The 16,181-nt window shown below is 36.3% G+C and overlaps 3 protein-coding genes across 3 annotated transcripts in view; 2 read left to right on the forward strand and 1 right to left on the reverse strand.

Annotated features, from left to right (window-relative positions):
* Positions 1-16,181, forward strand: part of LOC141434868 (alpha-N-acetylgalactosaminidase-like) — a 544,783-nt gene that overhangs the window by 126,299 nt on the left and 402,303 nt on the right. The gene's annotated exons all lie outside the window — the stretch shown is intronic.
* On the forward strand, positions 3,694-6,677 carry LOC141434969 (uncharacterized). Its single transcript, XM_074097466.1, has 2 exons — positions 3,694-4,190; positions 5,775-6,677. The coding sequence occupies exons 1-2, from the start codon at positions 3,795-3,797 to the stop codon at positions 6,675-6,677; spliced, it is 1,299 nt and encodes a 432-aa protein (XP_073953567.1). The 5' UTR covers positions 3,694-3,794.
* Positions 10,320-16,181, reverse strand: part of LOC141434971 (uncharacterized) — a 205,927-nt gene continuing 200,065 nt past the window's right edge. Inside the window, exons 8-9 of the mRNA XM_074097467.1 lie at positions 11,125-11,345; positions 10,320-10,333 (exon numbers count right to left, since the gene is read on the reverse strand). Of these exons, the coding sequence (XP_073953568.1) occupies positions 10,320-10,333; positions 11,125-11,345 (235 nt within the window). The remainder of the gene's footprint in view (positions 10,334-11,124; positions 11,346-16,181) is intronic.

Here is a 16,181-nt window from a genome sequence, read left to right on the forward strand (position 1 = left end):
TGATGCCGTCTCCGTCTATTCGAACAAAACAAACAGAGACGGCATCATATTTATCCATCAAATAAATTTATTCATTGGATGGTGAAACAGGGGGTAATAAACCTTAAAAACTAATAAAATTTTCATTCATTACCATTTACTTTTTTCATGACATTTTGCCAGGTGCCGCACTTTGCTGTGTACCCCAAACGCACATGTGAGTTCAGTCCCATTGCTAGGTAACAATTCTAACCAAAGAAAGCCAGTCTTGTGTTGATTGTACAAAAATATCAAATAATAAAAATAATTGTTCACGTCGCAGAAAGAATGTTAATTGTATTAAAATCATCAGCCTATGTTCGACCACTGCTGGACATAGGCCTCTCCCATGGCACGCCACTGAGCACGATCCTCGGCCATTCTCATCCAGCTCTTGCCAGCCGCCCTGCGAAGATCATCGCTCCACCGAGTCTGAGGACATCCTACGCTACGTTTGCCGATCCGTGGTCTCCACTCGAGAACTTGTCTACCACAACGGTAAAAAAATATCTACTGTTGTCCTAGTCCTAGACCTACCCCAAGGCTCTGGGGCGAGTAGACAGAAGGAAATTACAATTTGATACGGGCAAGCTAATAATTAAATTTACAAAAGTTCTTATTTTAAAGAGAAACTCATCACCATCATCCCACGTAATAAACGTAATATTTTGCAAACGGATCCCTAAATCAAACAATGGTTTTAGCAAACTTATAAAGTTTTTAAACACCTATCCAACGATACCCCACATTATGGGTTTAGACATGACATTCTATATTTTATTGCACCTTGCACCACATTTTTCGCATAACAACTAATATACTTGTAGTTTTCTAGCACTAACTTCTAAGCTAAGCTGCAGACGGATGGATATAACTATAAGTGTATACATACTTAAGTGTTCCTTGTAGGAATAAAAAACAGCCACAAAATATATTTCTAAAGAGCACTCAAGACAAGACACGTGTTGCGGTTCACCAAAACAATGCAAACTGAAAAGCTAGGAAATAAAACTTTACTGGTCTAGCTTTATTCGGTCTACACGGAGCGTCAGAAAAGGAAATGGCCGTATTAAGTGCTGTACATGCAAATGGCGGATGGCTATCAGTTTAATTCGCGCTTAATCTTTAACTTCACGGACTTCACAGTTTGTCTGATTGTATTTGATTTGATTATCGGTGTGTTCTTTTTGTGTGAAAGAGAGAAAATTATTGTAGTGCTGATACGAGTCAATCAACAACCGTGACTGTATCTGTGGCAAAGGTCAAATATCAAATGAATGACATTTTAGCAAGTTATGTATGATCTCTACAAGATCATGGTTCAATGAAGGTTCAATGTACATACAATCACAATCTAGTATGTAGATTTTGATATGTGATATGATAAATCCTATGATAAATTTTGGGGTATACTTAAATTCAGTTAGATATTTGATGCATTTCCAGTATTAAAAGATCATCTTTCCTAAGCAACATGTACGCAGTACGGGGTCATTGTAGACAGCTAGACTGACATAATAAGAGAAGTATAAAAAAATACTAAAACGTAGAAAACAAGTCTAGTGGGCTAGAACTTTGTTATGTAGCTAACTTAAAGTTCAAAAGTCGGGACCCTTTAGGTACTAAGAATTTTTCAGCTGGTCCCGATTTAAATGGGTTCCGACTGTTGAATTTTAAGTTAGCTACTTAACAGAGTTTTAGCCCACTAGAATTATTTTCTTTCTTTTAGTTTTTAAGGCAGTCGGGTTTTTGATATTTTATTAAATTTAAAGTTTTATTTTACTTACACCTTTATGATATTTATGTGAAAATTATAGATTAAAAGTATTATAACCCACATATATTTAGAATGGGGTAATTATTAGCTTTCATTTGATACCCAACTCGATAGGTTTGGTTGGATGAAAAAAATCGAAAACTCACAATTTGGCGCCAAAAATCCGCCTTTTTTTATTCGACTGGATGGCAAACGAGAAAGTGGATCTCCTGATGGTATAGGTAGAGTCATTGACGATGACGCGTGCCGTGGTTCTTATTACAATGTCATTAATGTCTAATTTTGACAAAATCACGCGTCTTCGTGGATGGCACTAGGTATAAGAGATCACTACCGCCCATAAACATGTGCAACACCAGGGGTATTGCAGATGCGTTGCCAACCTAGAGGCCTAAGATGGGATACTTCAAGTGCCAGTAATTTCACCCTTTTAATTTTTCAAGATTTCATGCACCCAGTTTCACTCCCGTCATCAAGACGAATCCAATGACGACATTTATCAAAATCGGTTTAGCCGTTAAGCAGTTACGAGGGTCGAGAGGACAAAGGAATAGACATACATATATACTTACATACCTACATACATACATACATACATACGGGTCAAACACAAACCTCGCCTTGTTCGCAGTCGGGTAAAAAAATAAGAATCGCAGACTTTTCTTATTGATTGTGGTATATTTAAGGTCTACTTTCATACCTTAGATATAGCACATTCCTCGTTTGTAGGACAACTTGAAGTACCCTATTTATATCAGTCTATATAGGCTCAGAGTACATATATAAATATAGGTACGTCCAGTGCTAGGCACAGGCCTGCCTCTTAGAATGAGAAAGCTTGGGCTGTAGTTCCCACGCGAGCCCAGTGCGTATTGGGAACTTCACACGCCCCATTGAAATGCTTCACAGATTTGTTGTTGTTTGTAATTATTATTTATAAGTTAGAAAACAGAAATTAATACACCGTTTTATAAAAATACCTATTTTAGATATCAGGCAATTTTTCAGGTACTTTATAAATCCCCTTGTTTTGGAATATTCTTTGTATGACGAGGGTCACTACGCCATAGTTTCATCCATCTATCTATTTTAGGCGTTTATGATTTACGTATTCATGCAAATTTGGTCTATTCTGTTTATGATTTCTTTTTTATTCATTGAGTTTCGTGAATTTTCTATCAGAAATAAAAACTGTTCAAAAGATTACCGTGTAGGTAAGTATGGTGATTAGATAATTTTGTAGTACCTATATAAACAACAGACGAACAGATAATACCGAGTACCTAATTAATTATACTGTACGCAGACATAATGTACTTCTGACGGTTCATGTAGGTATGTAAACTATTTATTGCACATAATTAACAATAAAAAAAATACACCGAATATTAAATTTTGCGCCATATCTATGTTTTTATTTTTCTTTATTACTTCATGTGATTAACGACGAAATTAAAATAATATTAAAAAAAACTTAGAAAAGTGTAAATACTATTTTGATTACTTACTTAGTCAATGTTCATTAAAAAAAAGTTAAATCCAATTAGGTATATAATATGATTTATGTTACATAAACAATTGTATTAGCAACTATATTTCTGAACGTGTCTTATGTAGGTATATTCATTAACTAAAAAAGGAATAGGTGTATCACTATCCTAAGTTCATTGTCAGATTGTCACGTTCGAATCAAAACAATCTCTTTCACGCTGGCAAATAAAAAACTCCTTTGCGCGCAGATATCAAATAACAAACAAAACCTTTCCGACCTAGCGAGGCGAAAATGTGATTATCTGTAACCGTCGGGCGGCAGTGTGTGAGTGGGCTAGCAAGTTGAACGAACGGACTGAATGGAGCGAGCAAAAGAACGACTGACTGGATCGATCATTTGCTCTCGAGCCGCGTTCACGAGCGGGCGCCAAAAAGATTCTGACAAGAAATAAAAATGGCGGCTACGCATTAGTGTTTTGATTCATAATAGCTACATTTTATCAGAAAAATGAGTTCCAGTGACAGTGATTTGGAATTAGAGACGGCAGGCCTGAGCAAGTTACTGCCAATGAAGTCAAAAGTGAAATATCTTCAAGCATATGACACGTTCGTGAAGTGGAAAAAGAAAAATCAGAAAGATTCGCTAGACGAAAGCGTTTTCTTGGACTATTTCCTCGAACTGTCCGATAAAAGAAAACCGTCTAGTTTATGGGCTATATATTCCATGCTCAAATGCACGATACACTTAAAGCACAACATTTCTATTCAGAATTACGCAAAGTTAACATGGTTTTTGAAAAAGAAATCGCGAGGTTACAAATGTGTGGTTTCGAAGAGTTTGACAGAAGAAAACATCAAGACATTTCTACGCAATGCCCCCGACGATATATACTTAGCTACTAAGGTAAATGTTTTGATATTTTAATTTTTAACGTAGGTATGTGATTCTGATACGCACTTAATCAGTTTTTTAATCGACTTCAAAAAAGGAGGAGGTTCTATGTTCCAATGTTTGTATTTTTTTTTTGGTTTGTTTGTTTACGTTTCAAACGTCTGCAAAAATTTGCTTGTAGTGACGAACACAAGTTACTTTTACTTATCTCTAAAAATTATACAATTTCCGCGAGATATGATAGCAACAATGAAATATGCAGAAGTAACCGTTCGTCAGTTTAATTTTTATGACTTATTTAGTTGTTTCTGTAGTTACAGAAATAACAAAAAAAAGAAAGAAATGAATAAGTTAATATTAATGACAATAACTCTATTTATGTTACATTCCATGTTAGGTTTTAAAACCACAGTTAAATTGGTCCGTTCAAGCTCCGTTTATTAGCTAGCTTGAGCAGAGTAAATAATACATTACTGTACATGTAGATAATGTACAATTTTGCTGTTTCCCGAATGGAAAGTAGCAATTGCCAGTTGTTGAGATACCGCGATACCGCCGTGATACGCGGGAGAGGGACGGATATATATTGCCATTACACGAGTCGTTGAACCCTCGATCTGACGTAAGGACAATAGTTTGTTGCGACGTGAGAAAAATATCTTCATATTGAATTGATTGATAAATTTCGGTCTGAGGAGCGAATGTGACCGCAGTCGAGTAAAATAAAAAACTGGCCAAATAATTACAATACAACTTAACCCGCAGTCATCAACATCATCATCGTCTAAGTCTATATAAATTCCACTGCTGGGCATAGGCCTCCTCTCAGAATAAGAGGGCTTAGGCCATAGTTCCCACGCGGGCCCAATGCCGATCGGGAACTTCACAGATACCATTGAATTGCTTCACAGGTTTGTGCAGGTTTCCTCACGATGTATGTATGTAAATACTTTATTGTACATAAAACACAAAAATAATACAAAAAACAACAAAACAAAAGATGATGAAGACGTTTTCCTTCACCGTAAAGTTCGTGGTAAATTTCAAATGTAATTTAATTTTACACATGAATTTCGAAAAACTCAGGGTGCGAGCTGGGGTTTGAACCTCCTCTGCTAAGGTAAAACCACCAGGCCACCACGGATTTTTTCACCGTATTCATTAATGGTAAATGGTAATGTAAGGTTTTATGCATATATTCTGTTTCTAGGGCAGCCGAAAAAACGAACATCGAAGGAAGTATGTTATATATTTTGTCCGGTGCATTTTTTTATCATTTGCTCTTAGTACAAATTTTTAGAGTACGGGATGTTAGTGGTGACTCAAGACAATGAAACTTGTATCATGTTTTAGAATGACATTGAGAGGAATACATGCGAAAAGTTGCCCATAGTAATTTTTTCGCCTGCCGTAGAAACAGAGTAGGTATATACTTTTTTTTATTCGACTGGATGGAAAACGAGCAAGTGGGTCTCCTGATGGTAAAGATCACCACCGCCCATAAACATCTGCAACACTAGGATATTGCAGATGTTTTGCCAACTTGAAGTTAAACTTCCCCGCTTTTGTGACATAAACTATTATTACTTGTTGCAGGTCGCCCTTATTCTGGCTATTTGTGGCGCATGTCGTTCAGGAGAGCTCGTCACCATGACTACCAAAAATATAAAAAAACATGGCGATGTGTTAGTAGTAACTAATACGGATAGAGTATTCGTTATTCCAGAAGATTTAACACCATTGGTCGAGAAATATATAGCGCTTCGACCAAAACACTTGGAAACTGATAGATTCTTCCTTAAATATAGGGATGGTAAATGTATTAAACAGGTTGTTGGTAGGCACAAAATTTCGAGTATGCCGAAAGATATCGCCACATTTTTGCAATTGCCAAATCCGAAAAGCTATACGGGGCATTGTTTTCGAAGATCAGCCACTGGATATTCTGGAGTCAATGTCGTTGTAGGGAATAAAAGAAAGAGAGGCAATTTTGTTACTGACCGTGAAGATGTAACGGAATCTACCATTGATGCGCAAACGCATAACCAAAACATTACTGATACTGACGATAAGAATAAAAAACAAAAGGACGATACTGGCACAGACGGTGAAAATATACCCGATGAGTCGACTCAAGACATACAAGTGGTGATTGAGGATAATAAAAGTCCTATTGTGAAATCTCTTAGGCATGTCCGTGCATCTCAAGCATTCGCATCTAGCACATTAACAGAATTAGAAATGGAATTTGACAGAGATTCTGACGATATGAGCGAAGATCCTATTCATATTAAGACGGAAAACGTCGATGAAACCATAAATTCGAGACCCCAAGGCGATTTACGGGTGATTTCGCAACCATCTGGTTCAAACGAAAAACTACATGTTACATCTGACGAAAATAATACAAATATACGTATAGCTGGTAAAAACATTAATATAATTTTCAAAAATTGTGCCAAAGTAGGCAATGTTACAATAAATATTATTAAAGACTAATTGTTTTTCATTTAATTTCTTATTATAGAAATATATTTATGTATTATGTTAAGTAGGTATAAGTTATTAATGATATAGGGTACAGTAGAGCTGTCGTGGTGCCTCTAGAGGCTTAACCAATGGTCTTTCAAGCAGTGTCGTGGGTTCGATTCCGGGCTAGCGCCTTTTTCGTAATTATTCCTGTTACGGCCATGGTTACGGTAACGTGGGTAACCTCAAGTGCAAAATGACATTTTATTTTACTACGAACATTTCGGTGAAAGAAGTAACCTACAACAATAGTACGGGTGCCAAAGGGGCTTTTAATGCTAGGACATCTAGGAAACATCTTCCGAATAGGGTCTGTTTAGGTAGTTAGTTACTTGAAAATCGTCAGACAAAATATCCGCATTACCTAAGGGAGGGTAATTAGGCAGTATTCGAATGTGCAATGGCTCGAACGGTTTGCCGGGACGATTTCAGGACGTCCGGAGTGACGGACAGTTTTTGGGTTAATGATCGAATTGCGTAAGATAGAACGAATGAGATTGCGTAAAGATTTTGACTGGATTTTGGGTACCTACTCGCTGCGTACATAAGTCTCTATTTGTTAAGCCAACTTCAATCAACTAACTATTTATTTGTCTTAAAGCAACAAAAAATCTAATTTTACAGTAAATCAAAAATTAATCTGGTTTTCAGGGCTAAAATAAAGCGTTTTTTTACTGGAGTCGTGCCTTCGAATTATTTTTTAATGGCGTCACCATTCCTATTCTGTGGACTACTACTACATACAACTCATCTATTTGCCTATGAAATACGTAGTTGTTACCTAGTTTTATGTTTGTTTTAGTAAGCGCAGCAGTACGTATAATAATATAAGCTCGAATGATGATTCTGAAATTATGAACAAAAAAATAAGTTTTTGGTAATACTTGTATTTTCACGAAATACCAAACAAAATTTCAAGCATGCATACCAAATTTCAAGTCGATGCCATTTACCATTGAAGAGTTCCGTCCTGTGGAGACGATCCTGGCCGGACTACCAGGAGTCACGCAATTTACACAAGTCAATCCACCAACTAGAAGTTGGTCGAATTTAACTTGAAGGATAACAAACAGGCAGACCGACAGACAACCAGACAGGTGAAACTAAATAAAAGCTTGTAAAATTAAGTACAACTTATAGGTAGTTAGAAACCAATTAGAGATATTTCGCTCAAATTTATCAAAATACGTGTACGTATCATCTTCCGATGATATCTTCTTTAGCTAGGCGTCGCGTTGATGAGTCAGTCAGTCAAGATAAAGAAAGCGAGTCGTTATTCTCCAACTCAGCGCAATCTGCTCAATGTATAATCAATCTTACTGGAAATTTGACTCAATATACGAGTATCGCAAGGCGTCTTAAACGTACAACAATGGTTATACGATACATCTTATGTGTGGCGGTTATTCATCGACCGGTAAATGAACCGCTGCTCGTGAAACAGTTAGTTTGATTTATTACGTCCTGTGATCGTCGGACGACTATTTACTTAAATGAATTAACTTGGGTAATATTTTAAACGTTATTACTAGACTAACGAACATCAAATAACTATTAATAACCTAAACTAACCAAAAAAAGTTGGAAAACCCCCGACTTTGTCACTTCAAAATTCAATATCTCTAAAACGGCTAAACCAATTTTGATAAACCATGTGTAGTGTATTTTATATTTAATAACTAAAATGTATGCTTATAATAACGAACTACCCAAATACTTAAACTACCCAAGTACTTGAACTACCTTAATACTTAAAAATTAAAAACTAAACAATTCTAAAACTTAGTATTATAATCCTTACTATCCTTACTAATATTATAAATGCGAAAGTAACTCTGTCTGTCTGTCTGTCTGTCTGTCTGTTACCCTTTCACGTCGAAACCACTGAACCGATTTTGATGAAATTTGGTATATAGGTAGTTTGAACCCCAAGGATCAACATAGGATACCTTTTATTCCGGTAGAGGGCGCCACCGCGCGATAACCTAGATCCGCGCAGACGTAGTCGCGGGCATAAGCTAGTTATAAATAAAAGCCAATAACTAAAAACATTTATCTTATTTTATTTTGTATGTAACGCGGATTAGCGAACCTAAATTTATTAGTAGACAATTGCGCATCACGCACCCGGCGCGTGCGATGCCACTGCACCGCCTAGCGACTCGAACCGAGCGCCCGCGCCAGTAATAAGCCTTGTCGTCGCATGTCGTCCAAGTACGTAACGTAAGTACGTAGTCTCTGTGTATACCTGTTTTCTGTACTGCTTGCTATGTGTCGGTGTGCAATGAAGAGTTATGTCTCAAAAATGTCCGTAAAAGTTGACATTATTCTTTACATATATCAGAAGGTGAAGTGCGTAGTTGATGGTCAGCGAAAAGTTAAAAGGATTGCAGGCGCGCTAGCTCGACAATAATAAATTAGCACGCCTGCAATCAGTGACACTTTTTTATAAGTTAAAAAAGCCATGGAAATGTTGGCACAAGTCGTATACAGCCAAGTCTAATGGCCGGTATCATTTATTTTGTTGGAACTCCGGACTTTTTCTATTGGGTCTGAAATAGCTTGTGGTGTTTTCGGTGGAAAAATACACCTGCAGTTTATTTTTAATAAAAAAAGGCGGGAAAGCATAAGAAAAATATTGGAATAAAATTAAATTTTATAATATATTTTGAGAAAAAGTTTATTCTATTTCAGAATTATTCACCATTTTTTGAGAAGCTTTTATTAGTCTCGGCTGGAATAGCAATTGCTGGCTTCGTATTAGTTAAACGGACTCGCAAGCTCGTCCGTTTAATACTCATACTCAGCCAGCAATTGCCTACTTCCAGGCCACGACAATAATCTACTATTGTATTGTATATAAAGTGCCGCGCTTATTTGCTATATGATTACGAAAAACATTACTGTTGTGATTGTGCCTGTTTGACTATCCTATTCTATGTGCTTTTCTGGACTTTAGTTGCTAAATTATAAACTTTTTCCTTCTGATATTGTACTGTGATTTGTGGAGTAAATTGTCGTTGTGTTTTTATCCGGAATTTTCATTTAAGTCCACTTCGGACAACTACGACGACGCCAACAGATGTCTAAGAACCATCGCTAGAAATACGGATTTCAAATAAAAAAAACCGCATTCAAATCGGCCCACCCGTTTAAGAGCTACAGTGCCACAGACAGACGCACACGGACACACATAGCGGTCAAATTTATAACACCCCTCTTTTTGCGTCGGGGGTGAATAACAATATAAAAGTTATCGCTTGCGACATACAGACGCAATGTCGCCTTTTTTAACCCCCGACGCAAAAAGAGGTGTTATAAGTTTGACCGCTATGAGTGTCTGTGTGTCTGTATGTCTGTCTGTGGCACCGTAGCTCGGGTGAACCGATTTGAATGCGTTTTTTATTTCAAAGCAGGGTTGTTAGCGATGGTTGTTAGACATGTTTTATCAAAATGGGTTCGGCCGTTTTTGAGATATTGAAGTTTGAAGTGACGATGTCGGGGTTTTCTAACTTTTTGTTGGTTACGTTAGGTTATTCGTCTTTCTTGTTATTAATGCGCACCAGTGTAGGGTGTAGTTACTACATTTTGAAATCTGATTACAGATTACGATTACATGTAGTTAACTACACACAAGTAGTTAAGATTACAAGTGGTTAAGTAAGCTTAATTACAAGTAGTAAGGTACATGTAATCTAACTAAATTAATCAGGTTACATAAGTTATGAATACTAACTACTTTAGTTTTAAGAATATTTTGTTTTGTTTTGCGATCACTGAAAGTTGGTCAAATATAACTTGTAAGATTTGACTCATACATACACAATAGATTGCAAATAAAAGCTTGTAAAAAAAGGTGACACGTTTGGTATTCATGAGGAACTTGGCCTATCTAGGAAGATCTGTTACTCGTACTCCTATCTGTGGTCTTTTCATTTGATATAATCTTTTTTCGTTCTAAGCTAAGTATGTACTCGTAGTTAGAAAATGTAATCAAGTAACCGTGATTGCAACTACAATTTGTAGTTAGTAACTGAAATTTTTAACTACATTTTACGGTTACTTTTTGTAATCTGTTGCTGAGATTACTAACTACAAACTGTACCCGCAATCAGTAATCTGTAGTTAGGTTACATATTGCCCAATACTGATGCGCACACGTTTTTTGGGTTTTCATATTATGTTTTACTAAATTTGTGTCCTACTCATCAGTGAAATGCAAATACTTCCTATCCAATAAACCATTACCGGCTAACTACTTATTATTTAAATTGCCCTGTTTGTGGTTGTTATATAAGTTTAATCTTGTAATAAAATTTTGTCCCACTTCCAATAGGATGAAAGTACAAGTAGTCAAGTACCTACCCAAGATGGCTCGCGTTGTTAGTTTTGTGTGTTTCTACTTATATAAACTTACCTGGCATTATAGAGACAGTCTTCAACGCCCTTAGCACCCTGAAGGTCCGGAGACCAGCTAGGTTCCCCACATCCATTCCAATGGTTGCGTACCCTGAAGTAATCACCACGAAGTCCAACCAATTCCACGGGTTCCGTAGATACGTGTACTTGTTCAGTATGAAACCCTTCGCTATGCATTTTATTATCATCTCCGCGGTGTAAATAGCGAGGAATATGTACCTGGGGAAGAAGAAATAAACGTTGTTAGGTATTGTAGTTTTTAAAACCAGAGGCTACTTATTGTTTATCACGCGGGCGAGGCGCTAGCGATTGCATTCACCATTTTTTTTTACCCTCATCCTACACCGTGTGACAGAACGAAGCGGCGAAAACGATTGTGATTCCAAATGTGTCAGACAATAAAGTTTCTGGTTTACTAATGTATCGGCGAAAATTATTTAGCAAATTATTAACTCCCAAACTATTTATCCCATATTTTTATTTAGGCGAAATGTTATTTCCCAACTCAACGTTTCGCACTGATATCATTTTCCAACTAATGATTCGATAAATTATTATTATGCAAATTATTACCAGGATTTTTTTTAAGATGTCATTTATGTTTTCGTCAAATGTATTGATTGGCATACCTTAATTTAGCAACTTATTGAATGGCATCCAACCTACTTTTCTAGTGTCATTTATCCTGGCTGCTATAAAAAAAAACCTAACATCGAAGGCTAAGGCGGGAGCGAAGCGGAGCGTAGCTACATTATACTACGCTCCGCTTCGCTCCCGCCTTAGCCTTTTGAACCTAAACTATCCAAGTCGCTTCTGCTCCGAACCGTCTTGCTCGCTCGCTTCGCTCGCTCGCACAAATCAAATTAAAGTATAACTTTGCAATGTAAAAACTTTTCCAAATGTTATTTGACAATTTGTTATTTGCCTAAGCCAATCATTTGCTACATAATTATTTGCCACATAAATGTGTGCTGAAGTAAAATTTTGCAATGTGAAAATGTTGCGAAATAAAAAAATGCGAAGTAAAGTAATGCTAAATATTAGTTTGCCAAATTAAGCTTTGGCGAAAGGTTGGTTGCTAAGTGAAATTTTGCGAAACATATTTCGCCGAAAAGGCAGTACACCAAAGTTACTATTTGGCAGAAAGAAGTGGTGAATGTGATAATGATTTCGAGTGCGCTAGACAATGTGGCTGTTGGCAACACCAACAAATAAATATTTTTTAATTGAGTAGCTTAAGTTTTCTGGGATGGTCTATATTATATTTTTTATTGATAGTAGACATATTGTAGCTCACTCCACTCCTGTAGATATTTTTTTCACTTTCTGTTTTTTTTTTGTAAAAATAAATTGTAACTTTATTTCGGCAAACCACACGTCTCGTGAGATTAATAAGTTTTGTGCCTTGGTCTGTTTGATTAAAAAAAAGATGCCGTATTGACAGCTGTCAGTTGTTAAATCTTGCCGGCAAAACTACAATCACCGTACAACGTGAAAGAGAAGAATATATTTATCTTTAATTTAACTGACATTGGCCCAAACCTTAAGGCCGCCATTGAGGGGAATAATAATAAATAAGTTGCCGGACAACGACACATACGTATACACACACGTACGTACGGACGGCGACATTTGACAAATGACAGCTGTAAATCCGACCTTTTTTTTAATAAATAAAGTTTCAATCGATTCGATTTGTAGCATTCGAACATGGCGGATGTAGACGATATCTAATTTTGGTATTTCTGCTTCTTTGGCTAGTTGAAGTATAATTTTGATAGTGTTTTATGCGGTGATTAACCTTAACTGTGAACAGTGATCACAAAATTCTATATTGCTCTCGTGTCTGACATTTTTTAATGCGCAAGTGGTTTCCGCGTGGTTTCTGGAATTTTGCTATCAAGTTGCAAAAACTACAATCACCGTACAACATGCATAAGAAGAATATATTTATCTTTAATTTAACTGACATTGGCCCAAGCCTTATGGCCGCCATTAAGAGGAATAAATAAAAATAAGTTTCAATCACACTTTCCGTTATTTTTACAAAAAAAAAAACACGGAAAGTGAAAAAAGTATCTATCTACAGGAGTGAGCTACATTATAAGTCTACTATCGACAAAAATATAATATGCACCATCCTCGACAACTTACGGTACCTACCCAATTATTATTTTGAGTGGCAACACTGTCACTCTCTGGCTTCAGCTCCGGCTCTGTATAGGTAATACTAATTACATGTTTTTTTAATTAAATTAATTTTAATATAAAAAAGCCTTTTCCTGAGTATTAAAATCAGTGCCTCAAAGCCTAGTATACTCTAGTGGCCACAGAGGCAGTATTTTTCCTTACAAATAAAGTTACATTTTTACTTGCTATTAATTGCAGTTATTGTCGTTAAAACACTGATTTTCTATTTTTTATACTGTGTATAAGTATAAAGTATGGACCTTTATTTTTAAATACGTTAAAATAATTAATATTCTCTATCTAAACCAATTCTGTTGCATTTGATTGTACTCAAAGTCAAGACGACGGTGACTAAAGCCGCACGCACTCGAGCTGGCTCAGCTGGGTCAGCTCGAATTAGTTTAGCTGGTATGCAAGCACATGTCTGGGCCTGCCAAGAGCATGAATTTATGTACACTGTAAAGGTTAACATGACTGCGTGGTTAATATAAACCGGCACGCGACAAAATTCACAATAGCAAAACACCTGCACGGCAGAAATAATATTAATATCATGGGACAATGGACTTACTGAATGAAGTGGATGAATTTAGTAAAAAAAATAAGAAAAGTCAAAGTCAAAATCTTTCTATAATTTACAAGTAAGTACTTATGAATGTACCACCGATATTAAATGTCAGTTAATCCGGATTTATAACTCACGACCTAGCTCGACATCTTCAAAATTCGTTGGGAAAACCCTCTGTTGAGAAGAATCCGGCAAAAAACTAAACGAAGTATATTAAATAAGGAAAGCTTTACTTTGGATCCTAAACATGAATAAGCATAATTTACCTGTAGGTAATGCGTCTTTAACTTCTTCCGGAATATTTCAACACATGGCTCGGTTTGTTTGAGTAAGGACCAGTGCAAATATTTCACAGGATTTTTAAACTGTGGTTAACTAATGTTGCCACTCATTGACCAATGTTCAAAGTGTACACACTGCATCAACGACATGGTTACACTTCGACTTCTAGTAAATTACGAATTCTTGGCCGATGAAGTTGAGCTAGTTAATATTAAGTATGTATTTATCGACCTTTTCAATTTCAAAAGCTTGCCTTGCTTTACCTTGTAATTTATAAATTTTCAATGCAATTTTTCTTAAGTGTAAATTTAATGTATTGTATAAAATAACTGTAGAAACAGGAAGTTATAATGTAATAGCAAACAAGAAAGCTTTGTTTCCAAACAAAGATATTTTGATGAGGATTTCCCCAAAACAATTCAACGTTAAAAAAGGTCGGGACATTCTTTATTCATAGCCAGCCTGTTCGAAAGTAATTTCCGGCGAGTTTACCTATGAGATGAAACAATTACTACGTATACAACTGGGGCTGGGCAAGAATTTATTACATATTCTTTATACCTATTTATTATAGTGGTTGAATGAGCCAAATTATTTATGGACGGTATTTATCCTTTGATGTTGGCATTGGCAGCTTAGTCCTCGCACTTGGTGGACTGATGGCATCGCGAGACTTGCCGCTGCGATCAACCGGTGGATGCAAGTGGAGAGTTATCGTTCACTACTTTATAAGGGGGTGTCCTTTGTCCAAGAGTCCTAGTGGGAGGCCTGCCAAAGCTTCATTTTTCGGTTCGTAGTGGCCACTCGAGGACCTTGCTTCCTCATGAGGCCCGCCCATCGCCGCTTCACCTTGCATTTTCTTCGAGCTATGTCGATGACTTTAGTTCGTCATCAATAAATTCAGGTTCTAGCGATGAATTAATGGTGACTAACTTACTCTCTTAATTTTGGTATCTGCGTGGACTAGTTTAATGCAATACTTTACGTCACTTGAGTAGGAATAAAATTTTAATTTTACTATCATCATTATCGTATCAGCCGTAAGACGTACTCCATAGGGCCTCCCCCAGTGTTATACGAATATGCCAATGACTCTATTATACCTACTGATGTGCCAAAGGAATCTTTCCAAAATTGCGAAATTTCGCATTAGAAAATTTCGGAAACTAGGTACTCACAATTTTGTATGGGGATTGAAACTTTCCGTTTCTTAAATTCAAATTTTCTTTATTTCTTGTAAAAATTTCCAGAAATTTCCGAGAACTTTTTCATCGTTTTGGAAACTTTCCGCAACTTGCATATCTATAATGACTACGAAGCTTGAGGTCCCGGGTTCGATTCCCGTGTCGGGGCAGATATTTGTATGAAAAATACGAATGTTTGTTCTCGGGTCTTGGGTGTTTACTATGTACCTATTTAAGTATGTATCTATCTATGTATATAATTATATTTATCCGTTGCTTAGTACCCATAACACAAGCTTTGCTAAGCTTAGGTACTTTGGGACTAGGTCAGTTGGTGTGAATTGTCCCGTGATATTTATTTATTCATTTAATTATACCGTTACGAGGAAAAGAAGTTAAAATTAATAGTTAAGTATACTATACTGGCCTAAGCTTAAATTACTTTTAATAGAATTCTATATATTCATTCAAATGGTTAGGTTAGGTCAGGTAAGGGTCAGGTTAGGTTAGGTTAGAAATACTAAATGCGTATAGAATATGCTTTTTTATTAAATTATCTTCTATATTAAAACTACGAAGACGTGAAAATTCTTAATACGGGAAAGCAAACCGTTTACTTTCATAGATATTAGTCCCAGGAGCTGTTCACGGAGATTTTAAGGTTTTACTCAAAGCTATCGGATCCGGATTATCGTGGCATCTTCGACCAATCGCTGCTTGAGAAGTTTTCTATGCAAGCCAATTTCGGTTTCAGCAGAATACATTCCAAATACTTTAAGGTTTGGGTAAACTTTGAATCAATTTCTTTGTCAAGTAATGTTGCTTTGATTT

Source organism: Choristoneura fumiferana, chromosome 14, assembly GCF_025370935.1.
Source record: "Choristoneura fumiferana chromosome 14, NRCan_CFum_1, whole genome shotgun sequence".
NCBI lineage: Eukaryota > Metazoa > Arthropoda > Insecta > Lepidoptera > Tortricidae > Choristoneura > Choristoneura fumiferana.

What these genes read in the sequence shown, in the direction of transcription:
- LOC141434969 (XM_074097466.1), top strand. Translation starts at nt 3,795, where the DNA reads ATGAGTTCCAGTGACAGTGATTTGGAATTAGAGACGGCAGGCCTGAGC. An exon ending in ATATATACTTAGCTACTAAG is followed by an intron (nt 4,191 to 5,774) that starts GTAAATGTTTTG and finishes TACTTGTTGCAG; the next exon opens with GTCGCCCTTATTCTGGCTAT.